This window comes from Stegostoma tigrinum, chromosome 30 (genome assembly GCF_030684315.1).
Source record: "Stegostoma tigrinum isolate sSteTig4 chromosome 30, sSteTig4.hap1, whole genome shotgun sequence".
Lineage (NCBI taxonomy): Eukaryota > Metazoa > Chordata > Chondrichthyes > Orectolobiformes > Stegostomatidae > Stegostoma > Stegostoma tigrinum.
In genome coordinates, this window is record NC_081383.1 from 12,530,775 (window position 1) to 12,545,844 (window position 15,070).

General features: G+C 40.5%; 1 protein-coding gene across 1 annotated transcript in view; it reads right to left on the reverse strand.

Annotated features, from left to right (window-relative positions):
• The window catches only part of LOC125465704 (guanine nucleotide-binding protein G(q) subunit alpha-like), a 111,194-nt gene extending 96,393 nt beyond the window's left edge, over nucleotides 1-14,801 (reverse strand). Inside the window, exon 1 of the mRNA XM_048559445.2 lies at nucleotides 14,180-14,801. Coding sequence (XP_048415402.1) covers nucleotides 14,180-14,315 — 136 coding nt within the window. The 5' untranslated portion in view covers nucleotides 14,316-14,801. The remainder of the gene's footprint in view (nucleotides 1-14,179) is intronic.
• Between the last annotated feature and the right edge of the window lie 269 nt (nucleotides 14,802-15,070).

The window sequence follows — 15,070 nt, forward strand, 5'->3', positions numbered from 1 at the left end:
GGAGGTATACAAAAGGCTAAGTCTTAAAAAGTGTGATATCAACAACACAAAACAATTTTCAGTCATGAGATTAACAATGTGAAAACAAACAAAACCCTTTGGGAAGGTGAAGAAAAATATTTATCCCCATGCTTGCGCCCAGCACTTGGATCAACACTTCTTTCATCAAACACAAAAACAGAAATTGTTGTGAAGCTCAGCAGGTCTGGCAGTATCTGTGGGAAGAAAGCATCACTGAAGAGTCAGTGAATTGAAAACATGACTCTGCTTTCTACCAACTGATGCTGACAGACTTAAGTTTCACCAGCAATTTCCATTTTTATTTCCGGTCTCCGACATCTTATCGTTCCTTGTTTTAGTTAATTCTTCCATCAATTTGTTTGCTTTCATTTTTAGGTCCACACATTTGAATTTCTACTTTTCCCTCTCCTGCTAATGCATTATTGTAACATTTCCCAAATTCGATACATTAAAAAAGAAAGGGAGGAAATCTCTAAGTGTCAATTTCACTGGCAGCCAAGCTAGCAGAAAGTGCAAAGGAGATCACATTCCCTAAGACAGAGTTTAAACATTAGATTTTGTTATGCAGTCTCTTCCTAGGAAAATAAACCTTTTATTAAAACGTCCTGGAGTCATTCTTAGTGTTAGTATTAAATTACCTACTGCATTGTTTTTTGTAAGTGCTCCTCCATTTTAAAGAATTTAGAATTACTTAATACACTAATATCACCTTGGACTGTTAGGTTCATTTTTCGCAGACCCTCACGGACTTGATGCAATAGCAAGACACTGACCTGGCTACGAAAACACAATCCTTTATTATTAAGCAAGTTCAAGGTGTGGAGGATCGCTGTACTCAACCCGGCACAGTGCTGAGTTCTGTAAGCGATTCTCCCCAAACAGCTATCAGTCCCTGCTTTTTATACTCTATTTTGGCTGATACATAAAACAATTACTACATTTGGAACATAGAGAACTGGAAACAGCACTGATTGTTCACAAAGTGGCTGCTAATGACGGGATGCAATTTCAAGTTGCCGAAGTGTCTGGCTTGAACAAAAGGTCACTGACCTGGCGACTTCAGTAGAAACAGAAGTCTCACACCTTGATAAACGCTTCCCACCCAATCCTTTTGGGCAGGAAGTTTGAGACAGTTTCCACATACCCCTGTGTGAGAAGATAAGGAGCATAAAAATTAATGGGATGTTATCCCATTAACATCTTATTCCCTCCTTTTATCATTCCATGATAACCTATAATCGGGGCTGAGAAGGGAGCTACCAGTCTGTCGGCAATAACTGTGCAACAGGAGTTCGGGTATACCATGAACACACAACAAACAGTTATGACAATCATTAAGATAACCAACCCATGCAGTAGGTATGAGCCCCAAGAACCGCCCAGAAGCCAACCCAACCATCGTTCCCCAGGTCAGGGTTCCTCTCTATACGGATCCAACTGTCCCTGTACGGCTTGGATGGCCTGGGTAATATTATAGGATTCATTGGTTACATGGGTAATGCATTAATGCCCTCTAACCGTACATTCTCCTCCTTGTTGAGCCAGCTGATAGTCCACTGCATACCGGGTTTGCTAAACAAAGAGCCGAAGTTCGGCTAATTCTTGATTTACTGCTTCCAATGCCAACATTGTGCTATTTCCCAGGGTGGTGAGTCCACATAGAAGGTAGTTTCGTTTTTTAGCAGACGCCACCCAGTGCAAAACTCCTCACTTACCGAGTGAGTGACAATTCAACGTTGAGCACGTGCTCGCTGGGGCAAGGGACCGTGACAGGTCCAATGGTCCCAACAGTAAACAGCACCGGTAAAGTTGGAGTAGTAGAAAAGGTCCCATTGAGAAGGAAAACAAATCCCTTCTTAGCACGGCAGCAGGTAACGGACTCACGTACTGTCTTGTAACTATTCCAGGAGGATTGACTTTTAAATGGTGGGAAGTCCAAGGAGTGAAATGGAAATGTCCCATTCCCCATTTCTAAATGGGGGCCATTACATCTCCCGCAAGTCCATTGTATGCCTGAAGGCACATTCACTGGTTTCGATTCCAAACAGGGGCAGTCCTCCTTTAGTTGTGCAAGTTCATTTCACACACTTATGGGGCCAGGAAGCATCATGGGGATGGTTAGTAACATTTACTAAAGCATGTACACAACAAGTCTCAGTACCAGTAAAACAAAGCAGATAGCTGTCAGGGTTCGTACAGTTAGTCCCTTCCTTCCCAGGCTTAGGTTTAGTACCTGTACAATCCGAGGGGCCATTAACCATTCTACGCATTTACCCTGCACACCCCTCTTCCAAGTTCCTCCCGCCCCTTGGCAAGGCCTACTAGAATAATCTACTTCATAGAGTTGGTGAGGGTTCCGTCCTGGTGTTGAGACAATGAGCAAAGGCAAATAAAGCCTCTATAGACAGTGCTAGTGGATAACATGCTGTTCGATTACCATGCAGGTGGATATGTGTCATCTAAAACAAACTGTCTTCTGACCCACACACAGTCAGAACAAGACTCAGTCCAACGATTAGTTGCAAGCTGGTGAGGGGATCCATCGCTTGCAGTCACTTAGGTGAATCCAGTGATTCTGTCCCTTGACAGAAAGGGCTGTCGGAGTCTGGAGAAGCACTTGAAATGGCCTTTTCCACCTTGGTCCAAGCTTGGGACATCCCAGTCCCGAATGAGCATGAAATCTCCTGTGGCCACAAGAGAGCAATTCTGATTCTTACAGTCCTGGTCTGATGTCCGCGAAGGCGGTCCGAAGGCGCACTTTACCTGTGAATGGAGAAACTTTAGAGACGACGTTAGCTGCTGGAAGTACCTTTGCATTTCCTCACCCATAACATTTAAGTCTATCTGGGTGGCTGGGCCAGTACGGGCATCCCAGGGTGTCCTATTGGGTCGGCCATAGACTCTCTCTGCCGCCGAGAGTCCAGTGGTAGAGTGGGGTGTTATTCTCATGTGGTAGAGAGCTAGTGGAAAAACCTTTAACCAGTTAAGGCCGGTTTTGGATGTTAGCTTAGTCAATTTAGCTTTGAGAATTCTATTAGCTCTTTCCACTATCCCTGCTGCCTGAGGGTGGTAGACACAGTGGAATTGTTGTCAGATGTGTAACGCACCACACAATTCCTTATTAATCTTTCCCACACAGTGTCTGAACTAGTTTGTCGAGGCACTTCAAACCTTGGTATAACCTCAGTTAATAACAATTTTACTACCGTTGAGGCTTTGTCGTTAGGAAAGCCTCTCTCCGCCTACTGAATATAATCAATCACAAGACAATACTTATAACAATGTATACACTGTAATTCAATAAAATCTAGCTGAATGCATTCTAACGGTCCACTTGGCAAGGGTATTCTTCATGGTGAGCATCTCACCCCCGACCAACATTGTTTTGCTAGCATGTTAAACATGATGCTATACTAGACTGGCCTGCCTCAGCTAGCCAGGGGTGCCACCAAGTACGGAGCATGATACCACTCATTCCCTCTTTGCCAAGGTGGGTGTCAGAATGAAGACAATGAGCAAAGGCAACAAAGCAGCAGGTATACACACTTGGCCGATTGGAGTAAGCCAAAGACCTGATTAAGCAGAATGCGACCATCCATGCGCCTTCCAAATGTCCTTTTCAGAGGCAGGGGCGTTCCCCTGCCAGCGCTGAACGGTGACAAATATCTGCCATGCCTGTGGTGTTCAAAGAAGGCGAGCGATCTATCGCCTGCTTGTTCATGGAGGGCATAATTAAAGATTGATCTGCAGCGGCCTGTTTGGCAGCACGATCAGCCCGAGCGTAGCCCCGAGTAACTACAGAATCAGAGGCACGGGCAGTGCATTTGATAACTACCAATTGTCTAGGGAAGAGGATTGCCTGAAGAAGGTTCTTGACATACAAGGAATTCTGGATGGGCGCAACTGAGGGGATTAAAAACCCACACTGAGGCCAAAGTTGGCCAAAGTCGTGGGAGACGCTGAAGGCACACCAAGAGTCAGTGTAAGTATTTGCTGACTTCACTGAGGCTAGGATGTAAGCACGGGTGAAGACAAAAAGTTCTGCCTTCTGAGCAGTCACCGGGGGGCTCAAACGCCGATTCTAATGTGGAGGCGGCAGTGACAATCAAGTATCCAGAGAGGGGGATACCCAAGGGGGACATGGAGGAAGTGCCATCAACAAACAAATAAGGTCCAGAGAAGGGAGTGGGCTGTCAGTAAGGTCCAGGTGGGGAAGACATTAGAAATTGGTTCCTTAGAACCCCCACATGACTGCTTATTAAGAACTCATCTAGCGGGGTGCTCAAAAATGTGGCTGGGTCAATAGTGGAGCAGAAAGAGAACGTCAAGAGGGGACGCTTAAGGAAGGCGACTTTGTAGCAGCTTAAATGCGCCTGGGTAAGGTGTTGAGTCTGGTGGGAGGTGAGGAGGGCTACAATGGCATGTCAGGTATAGACAGTAAGAGGTTGGTGGAGAGTAACATTAGAGGCCACAGTGACTAAAGAATAAATCACAGGAAGAATCTGAGAACCCTGAGCTACACAGTCCAGGCGGGTAAAGTAGTAGGCAATTGGTCGTTTGCAATCGCCGTGAGTCTGTGTCAAGACTGCAGTAGCGCACCCATCCAGAACGTTAACATAAAGCTGGAAAGGCCTGTCATATAAAGGTCTTCCCAAAGCCAGGGCAGCAACAAGGGTGGGTTTTAAGTCTGTAAAGGCTGACTTTTGTTCGTTAGAGAGGGTAAAGGTTTTTGGGGCTTTACAAAGAAGCCAAAGGGGTCAGTAGTTTAGTGAGTAAAGTTATATTAGGGAGCCATGGTCAGCAATAATTAACCAACCCTAAAAAGGCCCTCATTTGTTTAGAGGTGGTGGGTGAGGGGGTCATGAGAATAGGGGCAATGTGCTCAGGGGTGAGCGTTCGTTCTGAGCGCTGAGCAGAATTCCTATGAACTGTACCTGCCGTTGGGTATGCTTAACAGTTAAATGCTCCATTCCAGGTTGATAATTTCATATAACCTTAAGCTAACATTTAAATTGTTTACATCTATAGGTTTCAGTCAATACCAACATTCAAAATAGTCAAAAATCTTACTTCTGAATCAGAATCTTATTTTTCCTATGCAAGGTTAAACATTACATCAGTCACCTGTGCCTCAAAACAAGTGAAATTGCCTGAAATTTTACATGTAATTGGCATAGCTCCAAAATTAAGAACTAGTCAGGAATGAAGCAAATCTAGAACTAGCACATTTTGAACTCTCATACTTACTACCCCAGTCAAAGCTGATTTTATTCAAAACATTTGGCCCTTACACAAGCCAATTACTTTGTTGCACATTTTTATGCAATCATCCAAGAGAAAATTCCATACTCAAATCCACAGGCTGAATTTACAAATCACAAATGCATTAATTGGCAAGGCATGATTCTGACATTCCTTTCTTAACCAAAATGAAATAAACAATTACTTGTAGATATGTTGAGATAAATATTTCTAAAAGTTAAGAAATACGTTAAAAAATTATATACAGAGGGTTAGTACGTTCATTTTCCATCTTTACACATTGTTGTACCCTTAGAAGACGTTTTGCAGAATAGGTTGGAGTCACATCGTGTTCAAACTGCTTGAACCAAGTCATGAGTGCTTCTTCTGTGGCCAACAAGTTATGGAATGGGACTTGAAGCCATAATGTTTGGTTGTGAGGGATGCTGCCACTGAGCCACTGACCTTGACAAAAGTACATTTAGTCACCAAGGTAAAATTCACTAATTGCAGAAGAAAGCTGGATCAATTTATGGTTTGATTTATTAATGTCACATGTACCTAGGTACAGTAAAGTGATTTATTTTGTGTGCAGTACAGCAAGATCATACCATACATACTATAAAGGGCCATAGAATAAGGGAGGAATACAATATTGTTACAGCTACACAGAAGGTGCATAACGAGCGAGATCATCAGTAATTTTGAAGTTTGAAAGACCCATTCAGAAGTCTAATAACAACGGTGAAGGAGTTGTTCTTGAATCTGTTGGTCTGTGTGCTGAAGCTTCTCTGTCTTCTGCCTGCAATAAGAGGGTGTAAGAGATCATAACTAGTGAGAGGTGGATCTTTGACCGTGCTAGCTGCCTTTCCAAAGCAGCAAGGATAGTTAGAGTCAATGGATGGAAGTTTGGCTTGCGTGATGGATTGGGCTGTGTTCACAACTCTCTATAGTTTAAGATCCTGGAAAGAGCAGTAGTCATATCACACTGTGATGCATCTGAATCGAATGTTTTCCATGGTGCATCTATAAGAGTCTTTGCAGACATGCCAAATTTCCTCAGCCTCCTGAGGAAATAGAGGTGTTGTTGTGCTTTCTTGACCGTCACATCATGTTGGTGGACCCAGGAAGATTGATGACAGTCGCTCTTAGGAACTTGACACAATCTTCCATGTCCATCTCAGCTCCACTGATGTAGATAGGAACATGCATTCAACCTTGCTATCTGAGTTCAATGACCAGGTCTTTAGTTTTCCTGATTTAAAGGAGAAATCGTTATGTTTACAACATGCACTCTCTTTCCTGTATTATGTCTTGTCATTGTAGGCTGGACCTCAAACAACAGTGATGTTGTCAACAACTTGTCACTGGAGTGATGACAAAATTTAGTCACACAGTCTTGTGGGTACAAGAAATATAGTAATGGGTTCGAATATGTGGTATTGTGGGGTCCCAGTGTTGAAGATCGTCATTGAGGAGTACTGTTGCCTATTCTCATCTGTGGGTCAAGAAGTCGAGGATCCAGTTGCAGAGGAAGGAGTAGAGGCCTAGGTCTCAGACTTGATGAGGCCAACATCAAGAGAACTGGCGTGGACTTGAAATAAGGAGAAAAGATGTAAGAGGGGAAACTGGAGATGAATGGGTTAAATGATAACACAGCATGACCATTCTTACTTCCACAAAGTCCTTTTCAACTTTTGTCTTGATTTGTCTTCTGGGAGACTACTACTTTCGCGTATTGGTGCATACTGTGAGAATGAACAATTTTTGATCTTTTCCCATTCAAGCTTCATTTAAAATGTATTAACTGACAATCTAACCAAGACATCAGCTCCAGCTCTATGTATTAAAAAAAAACTTAACCTCAGAATCCACTTCAAAGCCTACCAGCTAACCACAGAACAGCATTCGTGAAGCATTCATAGTTCAAATCTATCCTGGAACTAGTGCTCATAGTGTACATTACAGAAGCTAAACAAATGAGAATAACTACATTTTTTAAAAAAAACTAATTCACCTGGGAATAAAACCTTTGCACGCTCTTGAAAAAACCTCTTTTTCCAGTGAGCAAAATCCAAAAAGGATTCATAAAAATACCAGATGGGAAAACTGAAATCTTTCAGCAGGTCAAACAAGCGACAGAACAGTTGAAGCAGAAGAGAGAATTGTAAGTAGCTTTTGGGGTGGGAAATAAATAGTTTATGAAGCAAGGGGAACTACAATGATGTTGTTACATAGTCATTTACAAGAAAACATTTACGCAAACTTGTTGCATTCTCTGTAAATCATAACTTTCATACTTGTCATAGTCCTAGAGGACCACGGGGGTACTCTCATTGTAGAGAGAGAGAGTGTCATCACATCCCAGGATAGGAGCAAGGTTGAGAAGGCATGGCCTCCATGGTGACTTCAGCCAGTCCAGGAAATGAAGCTATGCAGTTGGTGTCACTCTGTATCAGAAATCAGCCATCCAACTAACTAAGCTAACTGACCCCCTCAAATCCTAACGAGTAACTCATGACCAGTAAGAGGTGGTCATCTCCTTCAAGGGTAGGATGAATATATCCAGTCTTGCTCAAATCAGCTGACGTGGACTACAAAACAGATAATGCTATAAGTCATCATGGATGCCAACAAGTAACATTAAATTACTTAGTTACAACATTCTGCCAATAGTACTAAATGTGCATGTATAGTAGTAATTGCATACAAAAGCTCACTAGTGCTACAGGGAAACGCTCAACTGCTTAAAGTTTTCTTAACTTCCACTGACTCATGCAAAAGTTATTTCAAGTATTAGAGAAGTATTTTAAAGAACAGAAACAGAGTATTATGTCAACACTTCTAGGTCAGCATTTATGTTCCATGTGGGCACTCTCCTACCATTCTTTATTTAACCCTAAATTCAGACAGCATAATACATACAAGCAAAAAATACTGTGTCCACTTATATAGATCAAGGCCTGATAATGTTGCTGCATAATTAACATTTAACTCCTTTACGCAGGAACTATCTATTTGAAGTTATTCACGTACAACTGTGAAAGTGCTACATTTAGACAGCATCCAATTTTTCTTCATGTATCTTAATTTTTTTTAAAAAAATATACCCATACTCTCCAAACACTGTCATTCCTACTGGAAGAACTTCACACTTACAGACATTCAATGTCTACAAACTCATCTCCTCATTCTACTTTCTATACTTAAAACATTGTTCTTTTATTCACAGAGTCCCTGGCATGGAAACAAGCCATTTGGCCTAACAATACAAGGCCCAACTGGCAAATTTACATATAACTTTTGACGTATCCTCAATTTGCCATTATTATTATTTATTAATGTGAAAATTATCCAACACATTTAAAATCGTCATGCAACAAATGAAAAACTGACTTAAGTTACAGGCTACATAGAGGTGCTAGCAAATGCCTAGAAAAAAATTCAATACCAAGGTAGTAATTGAAAATTGTAACCATGAAATTATGCCAAATCCACTTTCCTGGGATTTTTACAAAACTGGTTTATGTTTCAATTTGTAAAGGCTCTCTAATGATACAATCATACCCTGTGGTAAATCAAAAACATTTTCAAGCACTTGCCCCACCTGTGAGCATTTCGATCAAAATACAACATAATGCACAGTACAATACATTTCATTACAGCAACTAAATTGATGGATACAACAAATTAATCCTCAATACTGAGGAACATCTACTATAATAGAACATCCCTTCAGCACAATTTATTAAAGATAGTTTTCAACAAATCTAAAGTACACAATTGTTTCACCATAAGCAAGTTCACCAAAAGTTCAATCTGCTGAATTGTGCAAAATAACTACACTTGTGAAAGACAATCACAGGGAGCACTCACAGTCCATATCATTGCATCAATATCAATGACTCACAGAAAATGTTATTCTACAACTCTTTGGTCCCCACTGACTTACTAATTCCCCAACACCTTTTCTATATTTCTAAATTCTCATCCAAGGTTGTAGGGTTCTCCACAGCTTCATTCAACCCTGCCACTGAAAACTTCCTGAAACTATTGATTTTGGCATTCCCTTCAGTGAACCATTGGGTCGCTGCCTTTTTTTCCCCCCCAAAATCCTCAATTATAGCACATTTTGATCTATTTTCAAAGGTCTCTGTACACATTATACTTTTGCCCATGACTCTGACAACTTCTCCCACCTTTTCCTCAGATTTGATTCCCATTTAAATGAAACACTTTAGAGAATTTTGCCTCAGCTTATCTGCTGCTGAAACTAGACTTGCTGCCCTGAACCATTACATCATATTTTTTGACCAGCATCCCACCAAACCTCAAATCGGGGTTCCTATTATTCAAGACACTGTCCATAAACCAACTCATACATGGTTCGGTGAATCCATCATCGCTATGCAGAAAGAACTTCCTGACTCTCCAATTTTAGTCTTGAACATTCTCTATTTTAATTGCGGCACTAATGACGGCTACGCCTTCAGCCCGAGGCCCTAAAACTCTAGAAAATCCTCCATAAACCTTTCTATTTCACTTGCATAGTTTAAAAATTCTGCTTGAAAGATACACCTTTGAGTAAACATTTGGTCACGTGTCCTCAATGTGTTTCCCCCCCCACCCCGAGTTCCTTGGACATTCAATTACAAAGTGCAGCAAAAATGTTTTTTCGAAGAAGGATTCAGACCCGAAACGTCAGCTTTCCTGCTCCTCTGATGCTGTGTTCATCCAGCTCTACATCTTGTTATCTCAGACTCCAGCATCAGCAGTTCAGACAATCTCTCTCTCAGTAAAAATGTTGTTGCTCTTGTTTACTCCACCAAACACTGTATCAATACAATCTCCTTTCTCCCAATGTTGCCCAATCACTGTCGCTGCCAATCTCCTTTTTGCTGTCCAGTCAAACAAAGTACATATTACTGTCACTAAAGTTTATGCCTTCGCTTTAACGCCAACTCTCTGTTCAATTGGCAGTTGTACAATGCGGGAAATTGAAAACATTAAATCCTCAGTGGGTGCAATCACAAGCAGATCTGCAATTCATTCTATGATGGAACACATATTACTCCTGAGGCTGACCCCAACAATGAGCAAATAAGCTCAATCCAAAACATCTATGTTCCATGTAAATAAGTCTTTTCAATTTTCTATATAAAACAACCCTAACCTTTCTCAAACATCAGCAAGCTTAAGGGCTTCAATCTTAGGAACAATGTGTATCGCTTCTAAACAAAAGTGTGTGTATGTATGTTCCAACCTATCCACAATACACTTGAATACACATTTTCTTGTCCATTGCACTTTTAAAAATACAAATACGGTAACCTGAAAATATTGCATTAAATTCAAATTTTCATTGCCACAACTTCCAAAATGCCCAAAAACTTATTTTACAAATGAAGCCAACCTCAAAGCCCAATTCCACTTTTTAAAATACTTTAAAACACCAAATTTATACTATTTCGTGATCAAACACAACCTCATAAAAATCAATTTGTTTACAGAGATCTTCCCAACTGAACATTTATTTTCTGATGTTTGCTAAAATTTTGTGTTATTAGAAACTTAGATTACACTACAAGAATCAAATCTTAAAGGGTGCCAAAGTTCAGTTTTTCTCATGATACTTCTAATTTCTCATTTCAAACTAGTTTTCCATAATCATAAAATCAACAGTAACCATTTGTGTTTCACTCTGCGTTATAACATAAACATGGGATTACCATACGACTTCAACTCGGAAGAAAAAAAAAACTAACTGGGATACCAGTAGATTCCTAGTAAGGAGGGTTTGTATGTGAATTTCCCAACAATGCAGTATAATGATGACAAAACTGCCCATTTAAATCACAATAATTTTATACTAATTGTGTCATTTCATACTAAAAATATTTGATTTTTGATTCTGCATTTGTCTTTGACATGCCACATGTTACTACTCGGAATGAAACGGAATATTTTGACATTAGTCACAAGTCAGGGAGTGCATGATCAATTGGAGAGCAAAACTCCCCTTTGCACAATTTAATAACATGCTTCAAGCTCAACTTAGAAAGTCATCTCAACGTAGTAATTAAAAATGCTTCCACTGCCCACAACCGCTATGTCTGTAGTTTAAAATGAGAGTACCCATTTACAGGAACAGTTTGCAATTCAATTCCTTGTGGTGGACAGGTTTGATAGGCTGAATGGCATACTTCTGCCCCCACATCTTATGTACCTCAGACATAACTCAATTGAAACATGCTCCTTAAAAGATCTCTTATCATTCACTCACTTGTCTGGAATAGATTTGAAACTGGGTTCTAAATATCTGAGTAGAAAGCAGAAACATTCCACAAATCACAACATGAATCTATCTTCTGTTCCTTCCCTGAAGGCAAAAGCAGCACTTGCACCTCTTATTCATTTTCTAAAGTACATAACTGTAATTGTGTTCTGAAATATACAACTATGACAAACAATAACAGATTGGTGTTGGATATAATGGACAATTTGCAAACATCAAGTTACAAATATGCTTTTTTTTTCTTTACTCATTCACAGGATGAGTGCATCACTGACCAAACAGCATTTATTGCCCATTCTGAATTGCCCAGAGGGTGGTTAAGAGTCAATCACATTGCTGCAGGTCTGGAGTCACACGTAGGCCAGACCAGGTAAGGAGAGCAGTTTCCTTCCCGAAAGGTCATTAGTGAACTAGAGGAATTTTTCCAAATACGGATGACAGATTCATGGTCGTCATTAGATTCTTAATTCCAGGTATTTGTTGAATTCAAATTCCACCATCTGCCATGGCAGGATTTGAACCCAAGTCTCCAGAGCATTATCTGGGTCTCTGGGTTAACAGTCCAATTGGAATAATTTATATTGGTTCATGGTGCACATAATCCAATGAGATCCAAAATGTATTTCCTATTTATCAAAATGACAGTTGAAACCAAACAAAAAAGCCAATAAACTTGTATTAAAAGTGGACAAATACTGATCAGAAATTATTAAATTTGGTTTGTAAAACAGAGTTAAATAAAGTGGAAGAAAAATACAACATGATGTGCCAGAGAGTGGGGTCTGTAGCTTCTTACTCAACTCAATGCACATTCATGCCATTAGCTGGAAGACAGACACTAAATATTTCCTTTACTTTCAGGGTTGGGGGAGGATTCAGATAGCATTGTTCCCACAAAACTACAGTCACGTCCACGTCCAGTCACATTAACAGAAACCCAAAAGCAAGCCGTATGCACACTCTTCTCCAAACTGTATTGTGCATCAAGGAACTGAAAGGGAAGAAATGTAAACTTTAACCTAGAAAAAGGAAATTTTGAATAGATTTGTTTTTAATTATTGCCACAGATCCACACAGTCTGGAGTCACAGAAAAGATAATGAGAATATGGATCCTATTTTAAGTTGAGTAATGATGCAAGGAATGGGCTTTACAATCTCAAATATTTATATAAACTGAAATATATGTATGTAACATTGCATTCACAATAAGCATCTGGTAATGTTATCAGTTGTAAGTTGAAGGAAGGCAGTACTCCTCACACTTTCAAATAACTATTGTGATCATTGACCTGGACTTAAGTCTATTTTCTTCAAGTAATTCTTTTTGATCACCAGACACACAAGGGTAGTCTGATTTATTAGACCTCTTCACAATGGCATGTTAGAGAACTTTGTTTTTAATTTCTATAGCTACTGTAAAAAGATCTTTGTTTGAAAGCAGTCTCACTTAGTGGATGCTCTAGAACGTAGCTCTTTTGGCACCGGTACATCAACTAACCCTGGTATGGCAATACTGCAGTATTGTAGGCACCATCTGCATCAGGAAGACATAGGTCTTCTTGCATTTTCACATTTTCAAAAATTAGGCTAGAACATTGGAGAATAACATTTACAAATCTTGTTTGAATTAATTGATTTAATGGCTAAATTTAAAGTTTTAAGATGCTATCATGATAAGTTTAGTAAGACCGAATGGATCATAAACCAAAATCTACTGTTTTCCTTCGAAAAACCTAAACTACTTTTGTACAAATGAAAAAAATACATTGCCAAGTCTTTAAACCTTTACTATTTTAAGTGGCATAACAAGAAACTGATCTCAAGCTACAACAAATCTCTAAACATCAAGAAAAAGCCTTCACCTAATTTTTTTAAGTCTAATTCAGCATCTCAAAAACATAACGTAAGGACAGTTTTACAGAAAGAATAGTGCAACCCCTACCAAAACAAAAAAAAACGCACAGATCACTACACAAAAATTACATCCCAAAGAATTAAAGTGTAAGTTACAAAATATCAGCTAGAAATATACATTAATTTAACTTCAAGCAGAGGAAAATTAACTTGACAAGCAAAATAATTAAATATTAACCTAACCAGTTAGAATTAATTTTATTCCCAAAACAATTTAGAAATGACGAACAAAATTAAAATGGAACTGATTACATTTTAAAATATAACTACCTTAAATTAAAACAAAAGAGAAACGAGCTAGGTAGCTATAAACTGAATGCTCTGAAAGCCCCAGGCCTTCCCTAGGCCTTTCTTAGACTTGTTACCAATCCCCTCGGCTGCTGGAGGAGGGGTAACAACTCAGTTGCAAACACCAAGATGTGGTGAGATGAAATGAAACGAGATGTCAAAAAAAATCAGATGAGAACTACTCTGGATTTATTTATTTGGAGGGAGTCCGTGTTAAATTCCAAACTGGAAAATGAAACCAGGGCGATGGTGAGGAAAAAAAAGAGGTGGGGGCGGTGATAGGTGGACTAAAATCATAGGGATTTCTAGCAACAAACAAAACTAAAGATGCAATATAACATGAAGGAATCAATGAAGGTATTCCCCCCCCTCCTCCTTTACAATTCTCTGCACACCTTATTCCTCATGGCCTTTCTTACCCAAGAGTAGCAGTTTCAGCTCCCTGCGTGCATCCCGCTTATCCCTGCGAAGCTGCCTTTCTATCTCGGCGTTAATTCTCTTGGATTCTTTCGCCTCTTCACTAAGGCAGCACGCCATGATAGAGTCGAGAGTCATGAAGCCTGAGGTATGTTGGGGATGATTTTCTCCTCACAGAAAGGCGAGCATGAAGGGAAGAGGGGAAGGGGAGGCGGAAGAAATTCCAAAAAAATACTCCACAAAAGACCCCCGGGTTATTTCTTTTCACTGTGGATACATAATCCTCCTCCAAATATTTTTCCCTCTCAAACTCTTGACCACCTCCTCCTTTCCCTTAATATTTTTTCTTCAGTTTTTTTAAAACGTCTTTTCTTCTAATGATCTATATATATAAATAAAAAGCAAAACAATAATAAAATTTCTTCACCCCCCCCTCCTCCTCGTCAGCGGACTCTGTCTCTCTCTCTCTCACACATACACATACATATACATACACCCCCCCCTCCCGCTCGAGCCAACTTGACGGCCGGAAGCGAAGGCTGATGGTTTTGGGTGGGGGGGGGTGTGGTGGGGGAAAGTGAGGTGAGTGCGCAGGCGCGTCGGTTGGCACTGAGCGGGAATGTGGGCGGAGGGGGTGAAAGCCGTGGGTAAAGAAAGGAAGGGAGAGTGAGCGAGCGCCTAAGTCTGCGGTGGGCGGGGAAACCGACCGACGTCACGTATCGGCCAATGGCACCGAGGAATCGCGCGCGCCCACCGGCCAATCGGGAGGGGGTAGGCGGGATGTCCGCCGCGCGAGCCCTGACTGTTGCCATCTAGCACATGCGCCTCGGTTGGAGGGGTGTCCCTACCCGTTTGAGCAGGTGAAAGTGTCTGAGGGTGGAACTTTGATAGCT